Source organism: Prinia subflava, chromosome 4, assembly GCF_021018805.1.
Source record: "Prinia subflava isolate CZ2003 ecotype Zambia chromosome 4, Cam_Psub_1.2, whole genome shotgun sequence".
Classification (NCBI taxonomy): domain Eukaryota; kingdom Metazoa; phylum Chordata; class Aves; order Passeriformes; family Cisticolidae; genus Prinia; species Prinia subflava.
The window spans coordinates 17425732-17446151 of NC_086250.1; the positions used below are offsets into that span (position 1 = coordinate 17425732).

Sequence of the window (20420 nt, forward strand, 5' to 3'; positions counted from 1 at the left end):
AGGGCGTTCGCCGCGCGTTGTCCGAGGAGGGGGCGGCCGTTCCCCTCCGGCCAAGCCGCTGTTGGGCGTCGGCCTCTTCCGCCGCTGCCCCCGGCTCGGCTCGGCCCCGCCCCGAGCGGCGGCGGCGGCGGCGGCTCCTTGACCCCGGTGCCGTCCGTGCCGGCGGTGCGGGCATGGCCGTGTTCTGGGCGCTGCCCGCGCCCCTCAGCCCGGCGCAGCTGAAGCGCCTGGAGCAGCACCGCTACAGCGCGGCCGGGCGCTCGCTGCTGGAGCCGTGGCTGCAGCCCTACTGGGGCTGGCTGGTGGAGCAGGTCCCGCGGGGGCTGGCGCCCAACGCCATCACCATGGGCGGCCTCCTGCTGAACTGCCTGACGGCGCTGCCGCTGATCGCCTGCTGCCCCAGCGCCACCGAGCAGGTACCGCCCGGCACGGCCCGGCCCCGCCGCGCCTCCTGGCCGGGGCCGGGGCCGTGCCCGCCGCGGGTGCCCTGGCACTCCGGGCTCCCCCCAGCGACACGCGTGGCCCGTCCCCTGGCAGGGAGGGCTGAGGCAGCGCTGCGGGGTTGCCCTGAGAAATCAGGGGAGCGGTGACGCGCGGCTCAGCCTTTGGGGCAGCAGGGGCCAAGCTGGACATGGGTGTTGAGGTTGGAATGCCAAAATGCTGTAGGGATCACGTGGAAGGGAGAGGTCCAGCGGAGGAGCTGCGGCCCTTGGCTGCCCAGAGCGCCCCGTGGGGCGCGGGCTTTGGTGTGATGGGCACTCGGGCTGCCCTGCCCTGCAGGAGGGCACAGCCGGGCTCACCTGGGCCGTGGGACCCCCGCCTCCCCCTCGGCCCGTCCTGCATTCCAGGTGCGCGCCTCTGGCTGGGAAGGGAATGTCACTCCCTCAGGAGTGTGGCTGTCACACGGGCCGTGGACGTAGAAACAGCAGCTGGTCGTGGCAGAGGGTGCGGGATGTGCCCAGGAGCGGGGAAGGACTGGGCCAGGAGATGTGGCTGATGCCAGTTCGGCATCAGAGCTGCGGCTGGGTTGGGTAGCAGATGTGTTAGCTGACAGTAGCTCGAATGTTTCCTGTCCTTGTGTGGGAAACATTTAATTGCTTTAACTTCTGCAGGGAAAACAGGCTTGTTAACGTGGGCTGGTGCTGCTCTCACTTGAACTGCAGCGCCTACAGTTTCTCAGTCCACTTCAGGAGCTCTATCAAAGCTTACCGGCCTGTTGCATGTTTCCATTGCAGAGTCTTAATGGGAGTTTGGATAGGAAATAGCAGGGGGAAATTGCTTTATGTGAATAAAGTACCTTGAAAGGTGGCCGTTGTTTTTCCTGTGTTCTGATGGGCTTAAATTCTAAGCAGAGCTTGGCATTTGGTTGGGACCTTTTTAATACCATAGCTTTACCCTGATGAGGGTTCTTGTCAGAAGAGCATTTCTTTTTCAGTAGTTGCTTTGCCCTTTGTGTTTGCAGAGGTATTTGTGGCAGACATAATCAGGAAACTGATCCAGATCGAAGTTAACTTCGGTTTGGTCTCACCCTAATTACTCCTCTGATACACATCAGGAGGTAGAGGCACTCAGGAGTGTCAGGCAGTATAAGGGAAGACAGAGATTATAGTGAATGGTTGGAAGCTACAGGTGGTCTTCTAGTCGCACTTTCAGAATTAAAATGCCTGTGTACTGCTACCATTAGCTTAGTTTTGTGATGAAAATACCAGTTGTGTCTGCTATGTGTCTGAATGCTTGTTGTAGCTGTTCCTCTTTGCTATTCAAGACTAGAAGCAGAAAGTAAATTTTACTTAAGTTATTTTTTCCCTTGAGGACTCTGGTACAAAAAGAAAAAAGCTGTGTTGCAGATATCCAGGGAATTATTCCTTCCTGGAAAACTTAGGTTGGGTTTTAGGAACTTTTCTGTTTGAACTTTTATTTTATTTTATTTTTAATTTTGGAAGCTGGGTTTTGTAACAACCTACAGTTTGGACTACACTTTCATGTTCAGATATCAATATATCCTTTATAAATATGCAGTGTGGACCCACCCTTATCCTGTTGTTTTGTTGCCTCTGCTCTGTGGGGCTAGCCCTGATTTTCTCTTGCTGTATCGCTTAGAAGCATCATTCTCTCTCCAGTTTGTTTAATGACTCAGCTTGTCTTCCACGTAAGTTGAGGTCGTGTTTCTGGATGGCTTTTTGAAAAAGCTAAAACTGTTGCAACACTAACAGGTGCTGCATGCACTGTTGTAACACCTACTTTGTAGTTTTGACTGGGATGCGTGGGCTGGAAAGGATAGGTGGAGCTGAAAATTATGTTAAATAAAGATGGTTGAAATCACAGACTGAACTAGTACTGTAGTGCACTTCAACAGCACCTCTTGCCATCATGAACATGTCTTGATCACCTTATGGACAAACAAGAACTTGTTACAGTTTTATAGGCAGGAGCACCAAATAGAAGACTTGGATAAAATAACAAGCAGGTTTTGGTGTGTGTGAGGGAGTTTGAGTTGGTTTATGTAGTTGTTTTTTATTCCCTAACCAGTCTTAAGTGGGCCATTTTGGTTAAGCCTTTATTGAAAACACAAGAGTCTTGATGTTTGTATAAATCCTCCAAACCAAGCAGTTGAAATCCCTTGGAGAGCAGCTGCTAACAAATGCTCAGAAAGGAGATCTTTCTCCAGTATATTAGTCTTCCACCTGCCAGAAGACTGTGGGTTAGCAGTTTCTTTGCAAGGGATTCTGTTCAGGTTACTTGCTAAAAAGCAATTGGCAGATCTATTTCCCACAGACATTTTCTACCTCATGATTTTGCCTTTTGAATTAGTTGTTTTGAACCAGTTTGTACTTTCAGCTTCCGTTTTGTCCTATTGTAGTGATTTCCACAATTTCGTACTGCTTATTCCCAACCCCAGTGCAATTAATGTCTCAAACCACAAAATGCTCTCTTGTTCTTCTAACATGGAGCCATTATTTCCCTATACACTATCTTTTTTATCTTCATCAGTATCAGTAGCCACTAAAAGCCAGTTTGTTACTGACTAGCACAGTAGGTTTTGGAATTATAAAATATTGTCTGCTTCAGTAATGTTTCCTTGCCTAACAGGAACATGGTTTGGACCACTTTCTCCTATAAGTGCATGTCTTGACACAAGCTTTCTTATTTACAGCTAAGCCATTAGCAGGTTACACCCCTCAGGCGTTGTTGTAACCATGATTCACGTGTGCATTTTTATCGAGTGTCCAGTTTCCTAATCTGTGTAATTTAGGACAGCAATCTATAAGAGCAGTATAGAGGTGTGGTGGTGGAGATGACACCACCTGCACATGTCATGTTCTGTGGAGTGGTGGAATATTGTTTTCATCCTGACTGCAGCCTGGGTTATGTTTTGGGGTTTTTTGTTGTTGTTGTTTTTGGTTTTGGTTTTTTTTGTGGTTTTTTGTTTGGTTTTTTTGTTTTGGTTTGGTTTTTTTGTTTTGTTTTTGGTTTTGTTTGCTTAGCTGTAGTGGCAGCAGACTTCTCTGAAGCAGCTAGTCAATTCATAAGGCTTTGCAGGGGAATCTTGCATATCCTTCCCCTTTCTGGGGAAGAAAACAAGCAAGAAAACATATATTTTTTAAAGGCAGAAGGGAAACTTTGATCCTCTGTTTTCATGGTTGCTCATGGAGCAATCTAGCTTTGGTAACCCTTCAAGATCAGACACAGGTCTCTCTAAAATCATAGAATAGCTGGGTGGAAAAGACCTTTAAAGGCCATTCTGTCCAGCCTCTCTGCCATCAGCAGGGACATCTTCAGCTACATTGGGTTGCTCAGAGTCCTGTCCAGTCTGACCCATGTTTCCTGGGATGGGGCACCCACCACCTCTCTGGGCAATACATGCCAGTGTTTCATGACCCTCATCATTAAAAAAAAAATTGTCCTTGTATTTAGTCTAAATCTGCCCTCTTTTATAAAGTAGAATTGTAGAATGGTTTGAGAAGCTAGAATTTTAGACAGAAATGCATGCTAACTGTAATTATTACATTGTATTGAATTATAACTACTTGAAAATTAATCTTGTAGCACTTACAGCATGATCTAAGCAAAGAACTGGGAACAGAGGAAGACAAGAAGAGAAAAGCATGGATTATGGATTTGCTTTTTGGGCAGTGATAGGAAAAGGGGGCAGGGGCCCAAGGGGTCTCCTGCAGAGAGCTAAGGGAAGGAAGGCAGGCCTGTGGTGGCTAGCTCTGTAGGATTGTTGAAGAAATGGTGTAGTTAGTTTATAAAAGGGTGTCATACCTTGCTGAAATGTGCTGTTTAGAAAGCCATACATATAAGAAGACCAAAAAGCAGAGAAGGGTCTAGGTGACTGCATCTGGCTTTACTACTGGAGGGAGAAGAACACTGCTGACATGCTGTCTCTGCCTTTCTCTCTATCTTTAAAAAAAACTTAAAAAACCAACAGCAAACCCAAACAAACAACTGAAACACTTTTAAAATGAAAGAGGCCTGCCAGAGGGAAAAATGAGGGGAAGATATTGACAGGTATATTATGTAAACAGCAGAGGCATTGCTGAACTTTGTGGGAGAGAGAGTAGAGCAGTAGAAAAGAAGTTGAACTGGAGCAGCTGGTATGAACAGGGGCATGTGTGTGGGGGAGAATAGCATGAAGGGAAATGCATTACCTGACTTAGAAAAGAAATGTGAAGCATGGAGTGGGAAATTCAGCCAAAACCCACGAGTGGGGAACAGACCAGTTGTGAATGAGAGGAGGTTATTTCGCATGAAGTAAGAAGGTACAGGAATCCTGACACCTGTAGATGAAGGATGAAGATGTAGAAGGATGGGAGCTCTTTCAGACAGGGCTTGTTGGAGAAATGAGGATGCTAAAGGAATGCAGAGAGTCCTTGGTATGCATGAAATGCACTTAGACTATGGTACAATTATTTGATTATTATTTTTATTTTTTTCATCTATGCTGTCTTTCCTGCTGTAGTTCAGGTCTGAACAGCCCCTTCCCTCATCTTGCTATTAGTACAATTGCAACAGTGCTTTGTACTGAACAGAGGCATGGGAAATGATCCATGTTTAGGGGGTAGAGGAGGAGGAAGTCCAGTCAAAATACCTGCCTCTATTTTGGATCTGATCCAGAGAGGGACCATGTAAACTAGGGCAACAGTATTAGGTGTGGATTGAGGAAGTGATATTATGGCTAAACGTGATGAGTAATTAAGGAACTGAATCTTTAAGTACTGCAAAAGCTTGGCCTGTTGAACTCTCTGGACTTGAGAGCTGTGCTTAAAACAAGTTCTAAGAGGTTTCCCTGACACCTGTGTTTTTTTGCAGCTGTTCATGCTCTTTTGTGGGGTGGAATCATGGGAGCAGAAGAATGCCTGCTGTACAACCCCCATTTTTTCCTGAAGGAGAGGCATGTCACACATACCTATCAAACACTACATGTACATGGCTTTGTTTTGACATGCGCTGGGTCAGTAAATGACAGATTCTACTGTAACGAATCTGTGTGTGACAGGATTCTGGGGTTGTAGGATCTTCAGACATCCCTTTGAATTGAAGCAGAGAAGCATCTCCCTCTTCCTTCCTGCCTCCTCCCCCTCAGGTTTCTGTTCTCTTCTATTTCCATGAGAACAGCACCTAGGTCTGGCCAAATAATACATTTGCTTGGGAAGGATATAACTTTGGGCAGAGATAGTAAACACCTCATCAGTGAAAAGCTGATGATTATTGGGAGCCTCCTGACCTTTCTGCTCAGCCATGTCAACATTCTCAGATGCTCCCGGTTCTCTAATTTGAAAACTACTTGGGTCCGGTGTGGGAAGCCACCAGGGAACATCCCTGAATGGACAGCCAGACACATGAGCAAAGGAAACAGCAGCGGAAGCTGTGCTGGGAGGGTAGATAGAGAAAAATCTGTGGTTATTAGGAACCTTTGGTGATTTGGAAAACTGTGTTTTACCAATTAAAACATTAGAGCGTTCATTTAATCTCCTAAATAGTAGTTGATCACAAATGAATTATGGTTCTTACCACTTTAAGTTAGATTTGAACTGATGGCCTAGGGATGAAATGCTCTAGACAGTGTTTCTAAGTGCTCTGACTGTGCTATTCTTACTACGATCTTTTTCCTTTCTCTTGAACTGTGGGGAATACTGATATATCTGGTACAGGTGCTAATGGACACAGATGATCCTTGGATCATTGGGTGCTAATGGATACAGATGGGAAGCAGATGAAAATGCTTATCCTTTGCCCAGATCAGCAAGGGGCAGACAGAGTGCTTTAGCTCCGGAATGTGGAGGGACTGTTGCTTTGATTTGTCCCAGTAGGAGCTAATGCAAACTTGGATCAGCCTCAATGATCACACCTGTACCATAACTTTCAACTCGAAAAAAGCTACTGCTTTGTCAGAAAGACCTAATAGAAGAAGGTTGAGTTAAAGCTGATGTATTTGTTTATTTTTCATATATTGTGTTATGCTTGCTTTGCGGGAAGCTAATTGTAGATCTTGAGCTATCTTTTCATAATTAATAGAAGTATGTGGCTGTAAGGACACCTCACAAAACTCTGCAGCTGGCTTTTGTGGCACTTCACAGAAATATTGCTGATAAAATTTGCAATGTCTTTCAAATACTCCTTTAAAAGTCAGCAGTGAAACCAGCCATTTCTCATGGCCTTTATGCTCACAGGTGTTGAGTTGCTGTGTTTGAGATTCTCAGTTATTCTCCATGTAACAAAGTTATTCTGAAAGCCAGTGCCCGTGCTGTGGTAACTTTAGTATGTGGATTATCAGCTTCAGCAAAGTCCTAACTGTGCTTTTATATTCTGAAATACCTGAGCAATGACTGACAGCCCTCTGTTTTTGAAGGGTGGAGAACAAGTGGAGGTAGCCGCAGTCCCCCTGCACAATGTGAGACCAAGTGAGATTCTGCCATGAGACACCCTTGAGTTCTCTGTGCCTCTGTGGGGCTTTTAGTGATTCTCAGTCCAGGGGTAGCCCCAGGCATCTCCTGTTCTCTGCAGGCTCTATCCTTTCCCCTTCATTAGAGGAGTGAAACTTTTTCAAAAGGTGGCCAAAAATTCCCTCCCTAGTTTAACCCCATCCCCCAAGACAAGATTTCTTTGTGTAAGTAGACTAAAAAGGGAGAAGAAACCTAAGAAACTTGACTAATTGCATCAGTAAGCGTCAAACATGTATTGCTGTCATCACTTGACCTGGATTTATATAGTGTGATCTTTGCAGGAGTTATCAAATATCCTCTTTCACCTGCTTAAGGTTTCCTACTAATCGTGATCTGTGATAACGATTTTTCTTGGTTTCCTTGGATTAAGGGAGGAGACAGCCATGCCAGTTTTGAAGAATGTTTTAAGTTTTCTAGATTTTCATTTGCATACAAATCCAGAGCTTGCACTTAAAGCGAGTTCCTGATTCTTTAACTGTCCTTTCCTCCAAAGCTGGTTGAAGCAGCCAACCATTTGACTTTAATAGAAGTGTATCAGCCAGCCTGAAATACATGAGGAATTCTTAAATAACAGCAAAAATGCTATTCAGAACTGGACTTAACCTGAGCATGTCACGGCTTAGTGTGTTTTGTGACCAGTCTAACTGGAGGCATAACTTTTTTTCTAGCTCAAGACAATGAGTATAATGATGAGACATCAGATTGTCTGCAGGAGCAGCTGCACCTCATCTGCATTCTTACTGCTGCCTTTGAACTGACAGATGGCTGCCATTTTCCCTTCTTCCCCAGCAGTGACACCCGGTTTAGTCAAGTGTGGACAAATCTCAGCACACTGAGATCTGATCTGTTGTCTAATCTGCTTAATAGGCTTTACTGGTCTTAGGAAATACACGGACACATGTTGGTCAATTTGTGCTGCAGGAGAGGAGTTGCAGAGGTGTAGCTTCACCACAGCTGTCCTTGAGCAGGGAGTGGGAAAGGATTCAGCTCTGTGACTGCCTGTAGGTGTTCACTTGTTTAACCTGCAAGTTGCATTTCCAGCATTTTTACCTGACTTTGTTTTCATGAACAGTACTTCTGAATGCTAAAGGTACCTCTGGAAACTACATGAGGCAAAAATGTTGCCTGTGCTTTGTTCCAAAGGTGTTTTAAATACTTTTAAACAAAACCTAATTCCTAGACAAAGCCAGGCTGACTGTGCATGTGAAAAAAGTGCTTTTGAAAGGAATGATTGCAGAACAGTTCCTTTGAACCTAAGAGTGGTGTTAATGTAACAGCTTGGTTTGAAACTGATGATGTATATTAAGTAGATAGTTGCTCCTTCATATTAAGTGATTTTTTAAAAATTTTTGAGCCCTGTCTAAAGTGCCTAGGTAGTCAGTTTTTGTGTGTTGGAAAAAATATCTTTCCTTAAAGGCTGAAGTCTTAATTTAGTAAAAAGCTTAGTGGGTTTTTTTACATTTATATGTTGTAAATATGAGCAAATCATCTAAGTGTCTGGCACACAAACTGCTGAAAGCTTTAGTAAGTGCATTGCCACTACTTTCTTTTTAAAGATGATTTTTATTTTTATAACATTTTTCAGCACAGAGAATGCAAATAATTACAGAAATACTGTGAGTTAAAGGTAGAAAAAAAAGTCAGTTGATGCAGAAAAGGGCATAAAGTTTTGGGTTTCTTTTTGTTTAAATAAATAGAAGGACCTGTATTCCACTGGTGTATCTGGAGTAGTTCATTACAGTAATTACTACAATCCATGTAGAAATTAGTGCAAGGTGTTTGGTTTGTCCATTAATTAAGTAACAAATAGCACAATATAGTGCAATTTTGTGGTGAACATTATTTTACCTTTAATGAAATAGATTATCACCTAAGAAATTGGGAACCACGTGGTGACCTTTTATGTGAATCTCTTTCAGGCACCTTTTTGGGCATACATCCTGGGTGCACTAGGACTTTTTATCTACCAGTCTCTGGATGCCATTGATGGGAAGCAAGCCAGAAGAACAAACAGTAGTTCTCCCCTTGGAGAACTCTTTGATCATGGTTGCGACTCTATTTCCACAGGTAGACTTAACCTACTGTCGCCCATCCTAGTCTATAAAAGTTACCTGTTTCCAAGAGGAGCTGATTAATCATAGATTTGTGGAAGTTGTAAAGGACTTGTGGAGATCATTTAGTTCAAACCCCTGCTTGAAACAGGATCTTTTAGGATAATTTCACCATCTCCTGACTTTTGCTTCCCTGGCCAGTAACAGGAGGTATTTTAAAAGATGCTTTGGCAGATGTTGGGCAAGATGTATTCTGCACTTACTTAAGTAGTCCATCTACTCCACTTTAGGAGTAAGGTGCCAAAATAACAGTTTGGTAATAGGGCATCCAGCCTGGCACTTAGAAGAAGGGTAATTCATATTCCTTAGAAGAAGCAGCATTAAAAAAGTTGGGAGTCCTTAAAAAGTAAGCTTTGCTCAGTTTCACTTTCCATAACTGAGCTGCTGGTGGTGCCAGTGCTTAGAGTTCTGTAAAGCTCAATGGCTGAAACAGTTGCTCTGGGAATTGGTACGTTTTTTATGTCTCACTTCCCAGAGAAGTGCAGCTGCCGCTCTCCCTGAGCTTGGCCATTCAGCTGAAGTCGTCGATATTGCAAAGAACACGAGATGACAAGGCCAGGAGGAGGGAGAACAACCACTGTAGGCTAGAGGGCAGGGCCCTGTCTTGGCAGAAAAGGAGTGCTGTGTTTTGGTCTCTCCTGCCAGGACTGCCCCTGAAGGTCAGCTACTCAGTCAAGTATCAGTTATAGCATTGCTTTTTAGAGTGATGTAAAATGTCCTGTGTTTTTAATTTAACTTCAAGCAAAGGGGGTATATAACTAACATGTTCATTTCTGCTTTTCAGTATTTGTTGTCCTTGGATCCTGCATAGCAATCCGACTAGGAACAAATCCTGACTGGTTATTTTTCTGTTGTTTTGTGGGACTGTTCATGTTCTATTCTGCTCACTGGCAGACATACGTATCAGGCATACTAAGGTTTGGAAAGTAAGTAGGTATCTTTAGAAATACATGTGGCTTAATGTCTGAGACTGCTAGCTCCTTGATTTCAGTTTCTTCTTGGTTTAATCCCTGCTTTCTCTTTCTCTCACCTTCTTTCTCATCTCCCTTCTGTTCTAGCAGACTTGTGTTTTGCCTGACAAGAACTTGAAACTCTGCGTAATACTGAGGACTTGTTCTTTTAGCAGCTGATTTTAGCTCTATATGCTTTGTTTGCATGCACTGGGCTCTTTTGTCTGCAGATTTGTTGTCAGAATCCATGCGAGCACTGAGCACCGTGCAGCTTCAGGCCAGAGAGGTCTTGTTTACATTGCAAGGAAGTGCCCTGTGTGGGAGCAGGGACAGAGCAAGCATGTGGGTACCTCCCTTTGTAATCTCCCAGCTACAGAACGGTTTCAGGCCATTTCAGGGGACTCTAAACCACATGCATTTTAGAGAAATTCCCCTGCTAATGGCTCTCCTTTTCATAGACATCTTCAGTCTTCCTTGGAATGAACTCTCTGCACCCACTGCATCCTCAGGGAGTTCCACAGATCCATGGCAATGCTTGAAGAATTACCCCACGTTTATGTGAGGGCCTTTTTTAAATCTGGCTCATATTGGCTTTGATGTCCTTTAGGTTTTGTGTTAGGTCAGGTCTAGAGACTGCTGTAATGCTGTTCATGACTTGATAGAAATTTTATCTGTTTCACTGCAGCATAGGAGGAAAAGTCATGACATTCATGTAGAAGACAATAATTTCAATTTAAGTGCTAATAGTGTGGGGATTGCTGCACCCTCCTATAGCTGTGGTAGTGCCTGGCCATGGCCTTTTGCTGATTTTGAGCAACGAGCTTCACTTTAGTATAATTACTTCTAAAAAGAGGAAAAGGTCTGAGACTTCTGTGGCAGCAGAACTGAAAATAAGTGATACATGAAGATGGTCCTTCTGCTAATCCCAGTCACTTGTGAAATCATCTGTTCATAGTCCTACTTAGCTCTGCCCTGCAAGAAAAGCCTTAGCAGACACACAGGCTAGTGATCCCTGCACACTGCATCAAATGCAGCTGTCTCTGCGATATTGATAAGAGCTTTTTGATTTGCTGGTAATGCATTTTACCACACAAACTGTAATTCTTCTTCTGACTGCACGTCCTATTGTTTTTAAAGGACATCTTGTGCTGTAAACAAAAGTAGGTGCTTTGCAGTGATGGCTGAAATAGGATACTTTCTGTCCATGACAGTAGGCTGCTCTGAAGGGGAGTAGGCCATGAGCAGTGGTGTTTTGCAGACATGACTGCTTTTCTGTACTTTTTATTCTTGCAAAAAGCATGAGAATGATTTCCCCACATCGGGAAGGCACTGAGACTCCTTTACCACATAAAGATTTTGCTAAAAACTTGGTGACTTCTACTTTAACATAATGATAGTCAGTGCATTGTACGAACAGCTCAGAATGGCCTGGTGTTCCATGCTTACTGTTTAAAGTTAAAAAGACACAACATTTTCACAAGATAACTTGTTTTTGTCCAGTGAAAACAGGTCAGTTTTTTTCAAGGCTCGCAATTTTGTTTGTCTTGAACATAGAGATGTGATGAAGGCATTACTACAGTGCTCCAAATATGATGGTACATAATAAGATGGATGGAAGTTTTCACTGATGCTGTTTCTCAATTAGCAGCACTCGATTTTAGAAATAAATCACAAATGAGAGATTGCTAGTGCTGATGGCCAGAAAGGATCACAGAGCTGAATAATGTGACACTCTCAGGTTGTGGAATACTGTGCCGTGTCTGAGTAAAGTCTTTGAACTCTGATTTGGGCTCTGTTGCCACCAACAGTTTGAGCCACTGTGAAATTAGGTATTAAACTTTGGCACAACTTCAGCTTTGCGCCTCCTCCCACCACCAGCAACAACAAAGGGAATGCAGATTTGAAATCCTGGTGTTAACTGTACAGAGTGCAACCTCTGAACACTTGCACACGGCTGCTTTTGCACAAGGTAACTGGCAAGTTCAGCAATGGCTGGGTGGATGTAACACCTCATCCCTGGCAGAGAAGGAAGGGCCTACTCCCAGCCCCACTGTTCGTGACACTCTGTCACTGGACCTCAAGCCACTTCATGAAATGGGCAGAAGCTGAAAAGCCAATACTGGACTGGCAAGCTGGACTGGTTCACCTTCCAGTCCAATGAGCATGACAGCAGATAAAACTGAGAGAATACAACACTTTAGGAAGAAGAGGACTCCCCATTCTCTTGGCTTTAAGAGGTGATGAGCACCCTAGCTTATCATCTAACTGCAGTTTAAACTCTGGATCCTCGAAAAGTTACAGGACTGGGGTGAAATTTAGCATATTTTATCACCATCTTTCTGATTAAAGAAGAGAGTTTTAACTGAGATGATAAAAGTTCAGATAAATTTCTTCCATTACCCAAGAGATGACTGCTATCTCCCTTTAAAAATCCACTGTTTCCTGTGCAGACAGGTCATGTGCTAAGTAAGTAGCAATACACATTGGTCATAATAACTTAAAACAGCAAATTTATTCCAGCTGCTAAAAGAAAATTTGAACATTCATTATCACTGTTTCTGGTAACTTTAGTATGAAGATAAGGTACATGTCTCAAAACTTTTGGTACCATAAAAGGTACCTTTGATATGCACTTTTTTGTCATTATTTTCATTTTTTATGTTAAAGGTTAAAAAGTACTGATTTAATTTTTCTTGAGCTTTAGCTTCATGTGAGGTTTCATCAATTAAATACAACAATAAAGAGTTGTCTATCTTGTCTGAGAACAAAAGAAGGTGAAATATGGAGTCTGGACTTCATAGTGCGTACAAGGTCCCCATTCCAAAATAATGGAGGAAAGCAAGATAGCAATTATATGTCCTCTGGAATATGGCAAATGCTTACCTATGCACTGACTCAGTCCTCCCTTGTTTTGCAGGCTGTATGTGTCAAGTTTTCATGATACGAGGCCTAAAGAAATCCCTTCTTTCCCAGCCTGCTCATCATAGTCTCTGCTTTTATATGCTGTGCTTTTAATGGAAATGATTGCATTTACTATGAGCTTACCTTAAACCTTTATTTGATCTTACACATCAACAAGTCCAAATTCGTACAGAATACTCAAATAGTTAGCAATGTATTCATTTGAAAGTCCCCCTTTTAAAATTATAGGTAGCTTGCTCCAGAAAAGGAGTACAGCTTTAATTTTAAATCTTAGCCAGAGATGTATGCTCCACACAGAGTAACTTTCTCAGTCAAGGAAAGTAATAGTCTATATATGTTTATATAATTTGAACTACAGTTACTGGGGTTTTATTCCCCCCTCACTCTACAAACGCTTTACACTTAGGGCAAAAAGTCCTTAACTAAATCCCTTTTTCTTCCCCTTCACAGAATTGATGTAACTGAAGTTCAGATCGCCATAACAATGCTGCTCTTGATATCTGCCTATGGAGGAGCAGCAATATGGGACCACAAGGTGAGTGTATTAAGTGCTCAGAGTTCCTGTTGAGTGGTCCTGTTAAGTGTCCACAGTTCCTGTGGTATTTGAAGCTGCTCTGTGCAAATACCATCAACACCTACTCGTTGTGTAATGCTGTTTTAGCTTATTGTGTAAGTGTAGGTTATTCTAATGTCATAGTTAACTTAGATCTATTGGTGTGACTCCCTGTGCACATATTTATAGCTACATAGAGGAAAAAATACCCCATCTGCCACATGTAAACTTCTGATCTGGAACTAGTACTCCACACATACTTAAGCTTTAGCAAATAGTTTTTGTTCTGGTTTTATACATTTTGTATATTTTATTGTAAGGCATACATTTCCAGTTAAATGATTTATTTTAAAATTTAAGGATTAAATGCATCAATCTAATGAAACCATGGGATAAAGCCAGGGGGTTTTCCTTAAATTACCCATATTTGTGTTGATGCAGATGTACTGATTTTTAAGAATTATGTCACAACAATGTAAATGTAAATATTTATATTTAAAGCATTGTTTTCTGTCCCAAAACTTTTCCATATCTCTGGCTTTTATTCTGATCTTTTAAAGATGCACTTTAGTGGATGGTATCAAAAGATCTTCAACCTTTCTAGGGCCTTTACTCAGGAATTGATCTGAGTGGTTATAGTGTGAAGAGCTGAGACTTACTTTTTCCATACTATTGATAACCAGTAGAAAATATAAACCACCAAATATAAATATAAAACACCAAAAATGAAAACTAGTTTAAAAGTTTACTGAGCAGTTAAGGAATGTTTAGCTAAACTTTGTTTCCTTTTCCCAGCCTTTATTTTCAAAAAGCCTGTTTTCATGTTGGAAAGCAAAGTAGGTGCATTAAACTTAAATTATGATTTTCTTTTCCTATTAGAATCTGTTGGAGTTATGCTGTATCTCAAAAATATGTAAATGGTTTCTATTTATTATTTTTTTAATCCTCTGCTGCCTTTGGAAGTTTTCCTTGAAACTGTAATTGATTCCAAAAGGTACCTATTTAATTAAAATTTGTATCTGGAGACTATTCATGATAGTCTCATGATATGCAAAGATACAGCATACAATAACATGCCAAAACACACAGCAGGCAGATGGTGTTTGTGTTTCCTGTGGATCGGTGTTGTTTTATGCCATGGAATAGGAGCTATCCCTCTTCCTGCTGTTTCATGGTTATTGATGGCAGTAGTCTGCATCATGTATTTGCTTATTTGCTGAAAATATTGAAGAACATATTAAGGAGGAGCAGAGTAAGATCTAGCTGAATTTCAAGAACAGAACTTAAGTACTCAGTGGTGGAGTTTTAGCATTACAAAAGATACTTGTTACAAAGGTGTAATGTGCTTACCTTTTTAATATCTTTCTCTTGTTTTGTTGTGGTTTGTTTCTTTTTTCTTTTGGTTTCTTTTGTGTTCTGCTAAGGTCCCTTTGCTGGGCTTAGAACTGAAGTTCTTTGCAGTTATTGGCATCCTGTGTGGAACAGCACTTTCTTTTTTCAATTACTTCCGTGTCATCTTTGGTGGAGGGGTTGGAAAGAATGGATCTACAATAGCAGTGAGTTGTTCTAAAAATCTAAATGGGGTTTGAATAATTTATGCCCATAAGTTATTGTATTTCAAATGATCTGTAAGGGGTTTATTTGTTTAAGCATTTAAGCAGACAGGCATGTGAGTGTTAGATGGCTAAAGCAAAGTTCATTATCTACTTCCCTCTGCCTGTTACTGGATTTCTTCTGTCATGGGAACCAGCAATGAATTTTCTTCAAAAACTGATTAGTGGTCACTGCAAAGGTACTAAGAGTAGGGGTGTAATGCGAATGGATTTTCACAAGTTTTGGCAACTCTGGTTTTGTAAAATGGGATTTGCAATATGTATAAAAATTGGACTTTACCGTGTGACTGAAGTTCATGACAAATTTTCCACCCCTTTATATCTTAGGGAACAAGTGTTCTTTCACCAGGCCTGCATATTGGACTGCTTATCACACTGGCCATTACAATTTATAAAAAGTCTACAACTCGGCTGTTCGAAAAACACTCTTGCCTGTATGTCCTGACGTTTGGGCTTGTGAATGCCAAAATCTCACAGAAGTTGGTGGTAAGTCAGTCCTAACCCTCCTAAAACTAAACTGGTTCTTGGCTTGACATTTACTGGATCAGGGGGCGCACTGTTTCCCATTTTGCTTTGCTACTGTATTACCAGATTCATTGTGATAAAGACACTGAACCAGACTCAGGGTTCCACAGAGAGATTATATGTGACACTGATACAAACATGTATTTGCTGTTGAATAAAACTGGTTAGGACTTTCAGTTTTGTTTAACTTATTCCTAGAAATGCACTTACTGTCTGTCATTAACATCCTAACTGTGGTCTCTTTGGCCTTACTAACAGTGACTTCTCATTTAATTATCTGAAATAAGAATTTACTGTGATCATTAAAATGAAGAGAGAAACTTTTCTGTCTCTCTTCTGCCTTTTTGGTCTTAGCCTTTTTGGTACATAAAACACTCCTCAATAGATTTTAAAAAGTTGCTTTACTACATATTTGCTAACATCAGTAATCCAGCCAGATGCCTTTTTCTTTCTCCACATTTTTCAAACACAATAACACTAGAAAATAGGTATTCTACAGATTTTCTTACTAAACAGTGAGAACAAGTGCTGCCACCTAAGAAAAGGTCTGCTTGCTAGTTAACTTTTTTGCTAGGGAAAGCCAAAATTTTCAAGTTAGATTTGAAAATAGTACTTCAAGTGGATAGTGTTTGTTTTCAGTGACACACCTGCATAATCTTCTGGTTTGAATACAGTGCTGGAAAACTAGACAGGAGGAGAGGAACCCCTGCGGATAGCTGAAATGGAGGGGTGTAGATGTAACTGCCAAGAGGACAGTGCTGGGCAAGGATGTGATGCCCGTTTGGGGGCGGTTATACCAATCTTGCAGGGATGCACTTTTTCCTTTTTTTTTTTTTTTTTTTTAACATAGGTGGCTCACATGACAAAAAGTGAAATTTGTCTTCAGGACTCTGCATTTATTGGGCCAGGACTTCTGTTTTTGGACCAGTACTTCAACAGTTTCATTGATGAATATATTGTTCTGTGGATAGCATTGGTAAGTGTTTTATGCTTTTTGTTTGGACTATGCTTTAAAGAATAGATAGAGAATTGTCCCTGCCATTCTGCTTTGCCAATTCTGACTTGCTCACATTTCTGCTGTCACTGCAGAGGGTGTGCCAGGGTACCATGTAAATGTTTTTGGGAGCTGACTGGCTTGCTTTCCTTGGAACAGAGATGTGAAAGTAAATTTATAAATCTCTCCTGAAATTATGCTTTAGTCTATGTGGGTTTTATAAATTCCTTCTGTGAGCTGCAGATGAACATTTTTTTTTAATCAGCTCTTGTAAGCATTTAGTGCTGTTGGGGTTTTGTGATGGTTTTATTTTAATTCTAAACTAGGCCACTCTGTAGCTGTATGTTAAAATGATGTATGTATGTTGCACTTGTCACTTGGATAAATTCTAATTAAAGTATAGCATATTTATAGTAGGGACAATTAAAAAATGGATTTTTTAACCTGTTCTGTTTTGTTCTTTTGAAGTTTATATCCTTGTTTGATATGCTGAGATATGCCAGTGGTGTGTGCCTACAGATTGCCACTCATCTTCATATACATGTCTTCAGAATTTCATCTCATCAAGCTCCTGAGCAGGTTCAAAACCATAATGACTGATTAAATAGATCAAGGACAAGAGAAGAAGCAGTTAGGGGAACGAAGCAGCCTCTCTTTTTTGGGAAGACAGATTAAGCTTTTGAAGAAAACAGTTTTATGAGAAAGTTCACTGTGTTTCAGACATTACCAGATGTTAGAATTAGTAGATAAAACATTGTGCAGATGCTGTTGTACACCTATTTCCCTGTGTTTCAGACCTCAAATACTACATTTGAAAATGCTGCCATTTCCTGTTAGGTAACTTTAATTCTGTACTTCTCTTCTGGTGCATGTAGATGCAAACCAAGGTGCTACCAACCAGAATTTGAAGAGGAATTTCATGTTTCCCTAACCCAATTGTCTAATCTTGTTGCATTAGTTTCTAAAGTTTAGTTAGAACTGCTCTGAAGTGGTTGTCAGTTACACCAACTAATTCAATCCTGCATTATTAAGGCTGGTAAAATGAGACAAAAATCACTCAATCTCTCTTCTGGTACTTCTAAGGAACAAGCTGTTAGATCAGTAGATAAAGGAAGTACAGCTCAGGAAAATTTTCTTCTACTTCAAGGTACTGTTATGAGTGCCTATAGACTTCATGCATTCTCTGGTATCTAAGTACATAACCTACTGCTACCACATGAAACTTTGGCTTGCACTTTCTTTCAAGGCCAGTTTCTGGTTTTGTGGTCATAGTAAGGTTAGTGTCATTGTACTTCTTCCTTATCTAGACTACAGGTAGCAGTGTAAGGACAGGACTCGAACTTTAGGTACCCTCACTTGTATCTGTAAGCCTATGCAAGTGAAGGATTAAGTTCACTGATCAACTTCAATGCCTGTTGCTCCAGCACTGCAGCCCACCTCCGTTTCCCTCTGTGGTGTTTTTGTTATCACTGTGTTCATTTACCTTAATTGATCCTATTACCTCATTACCTATTGCTCCCATTACCATTGTACTTTATTGAAACAAAAAAAGCACAAAACTGAACCATAATGTAAAACTCTAAACCAGGAACTTAGGCCCAATATCAGCCTCTCTCCTCCTTCAAGAACAGACCCACTGGGTAACATAATATGTCTAACAAGAGGACTGTTGCAATAAAGAATGCCACTGTTGTTTTAAAAATGCTACCACTGCAGCCTCCTACCTGCTTTTAATTCAAAAATGATTCCTGAAGCATTCAAGGAACTTTTGAAGTGGTGTATTGTGTGTTGGTCTGGAGGAATAAAATAGCATCAACCACCCTCCTGCCTAAGAGTATAATGATCCTTTTGAGTGATAACTGTATCAGTTAATGCCAAAGGACTACAACTCAAAGTGACTAATATCAATTCAGAATGAATCCTACTACTCCTGTTTGAGGCTGGAAATGACACAGCATCTGCACATGAATTTAGCCTGAACCCAGGCCACGGTCAAATAGAAAAAAGATGGTAAGGACCATTTTACTTTGGCCAAATACTGTAAGCAAATTAACTTCCTGATAAAAAGACACAGGCAATGTCTTTAGAGTGAAAGAGTGAAATGAGTGGGTTCTCCACAATGGTCAAAACTGTGTCCTGGCACAGTAGGTATCAGTAGTTTTGAGGATATGATTGAAGTATGTGGATACTAGGAAAGTAATGCAGAAATCACTCAGAAAACCAGAACCATGACTCAATACTAACAAATAAAACCAGAACCAGGAGGTAATGCTAACAAATAACCTATTGAAGATCTGAAGCAGAAGCTGTCACCTACTTCATAGCCTCCTGTAACTGTCCTTAGAGGGCTGAGACTCGGTAATTAGAAATCAGCATTGTTACTAGTTTCCCCATGAGAAGGCTGCATTGCCTCGTGTGTCAGGGTAGCAGTGTGACTTCCATGTTTGCTCCTGTCCTGAATCCCAGCAGAGGCAGAACAAGGAGTTCCATACTCGTTACAACCAAATAGCTGAAGTTACTGCAAGTTAGCCATCACTAATCTGGCTTCCAGACCTGTAGAAGCATCATCAAATGACCAGACTCTGACCTAAAGAATGCTAGTAGGCTGAGAAGAAAAATATGGTTTTGAAATACATTGTTGTGAAAACATCACATTGTGTGTGTGGCTAGTTTTTGTTTTATCTACTGTGGTATTAAAGCATTAAATATGTTGGTAACTACCTAATTTTTAAAAGTACATATTAAGGTGTAATGGTTTTCTGTGAAAACAAACTGCATGCACACTAAACCAATTTAGTTTATACTTATTTACTGTAATGAGGTACATGAAAGATAAATGCTTTACCCTTAAAACTCAAGCCTCCCTAAATTGCTAGTCATTTGGAATTGCAAAAAGTAATATTCCATCTCAAAGGCTTGTAACAGCCTGTACTAAATAGATGAGGTAGATTTCTTCTAGCAGTAGTCCTACAAAAAAAAATGTGTAATGTTTAATTATCTTTACTTGAGCTGATACATTAAGCTAATAATTTAACTAAAAAAACCCCATTTTCTGGACAAATTACAGCAGTTTATAAATTTCTTACTAATACAGAGATAGTAGAATGGCTAGACTAACAAAAGAGTTAACAAAATTTACTTTAATTTACCATAATACACATCATTAAACAATTCTGAGCTAAGTAATACACTGTGAATTCATATAACAGCTAATATATCAGCAGACTAAATGTTGAAACTGAAAATCTGCAGTTTGTTAGAAATGCTTCTATTTGCACAATGTACCTAAAGGCCTCCAGTTATTATGTAAATCTGGGTAATGCATGTTTCATTAATTCTTCCCCTTGTTACAGTTTGTATTAGAAAAAGTGAAAGAATTTAAACAGTCCAATGCTATTGGAATTGGGTATGAAATTTTTAAAAATCAGCTGAACAGACAGTGAATGGTTTGGGGTCCATACTGTCCCCCAGTAATAAAAGTTTACTAAGATATGTTCTTACAACATTAACAGACAAGATGAGAACAATCCAGGAAAGAGTTTAATAGGAACCTTGAAAGATTTGAATCTCAACATCCTTCTAATGCCTGTACTTGTATCGTGCTACTTAGGTACAAGCTGCTCCTCCACTGAGCCATCAGAATAACATGGACTGAAGAGACTTGCGCACAGTTGCCATCTCCTGCTGTTGCTGTCACAAGAAAAGGAGATAACACTGAACAAATGCTGTATCAATGTGGTTCCTCTGAATTAAATGTATGTCAAACGACTTTTAATCAGATGTTGTATTTTTGCATTTAACTGAC

At 41.0% G+C, this 20420-nt stretch overlaps 2 protein-coding genes across 2 annotated transcripts in view; one reads left to right on the plus strand and one right to left on the minus strand.

The window, feature by feature from the left end:
- Window positions 1-20417, plus strand: CHPT1 (choline phosphotransferase 1). Its single transcript, XM_063395691.1, has 9 exons — window positions 1-416; window positions 8867-9014; window positions 9843-9984; window positions 13381-13465; window positions 14908-15039; window positions 15424-15582; window positions 16472-16597; window positions 17084-17194; window positions 20226-20417. The coding sequence occupies exons 1-9, from the start codon at window positions 174-176 to the stop codon at window positions 20268-20270; spliced, it is 1191 nt and encodes a 396-aa protein (XP_063251761.1). The 5' UTR covers window positions 1-173; the 3' UTR covers window positions 20271-20417.
- The window catches only part of SYCP3 (synaptonemal complex protein 3), an 11737-nt gene continuing 8536 nt past the window's right edge, over window positions 17220-20420 (minus strand). Inside the window, exon 7 of the mRNA XM_063395695.1 lies at window positions 17220-20305. Within this exon, the coding sequence (XP_063251765.1) occupies window positions 20252-20305 (54 nt within the window). The 3' untranslated portion in view covers window positions 17220-20251. The remainder of the gene's footprint in view (window positions 20306-20420) is intronic.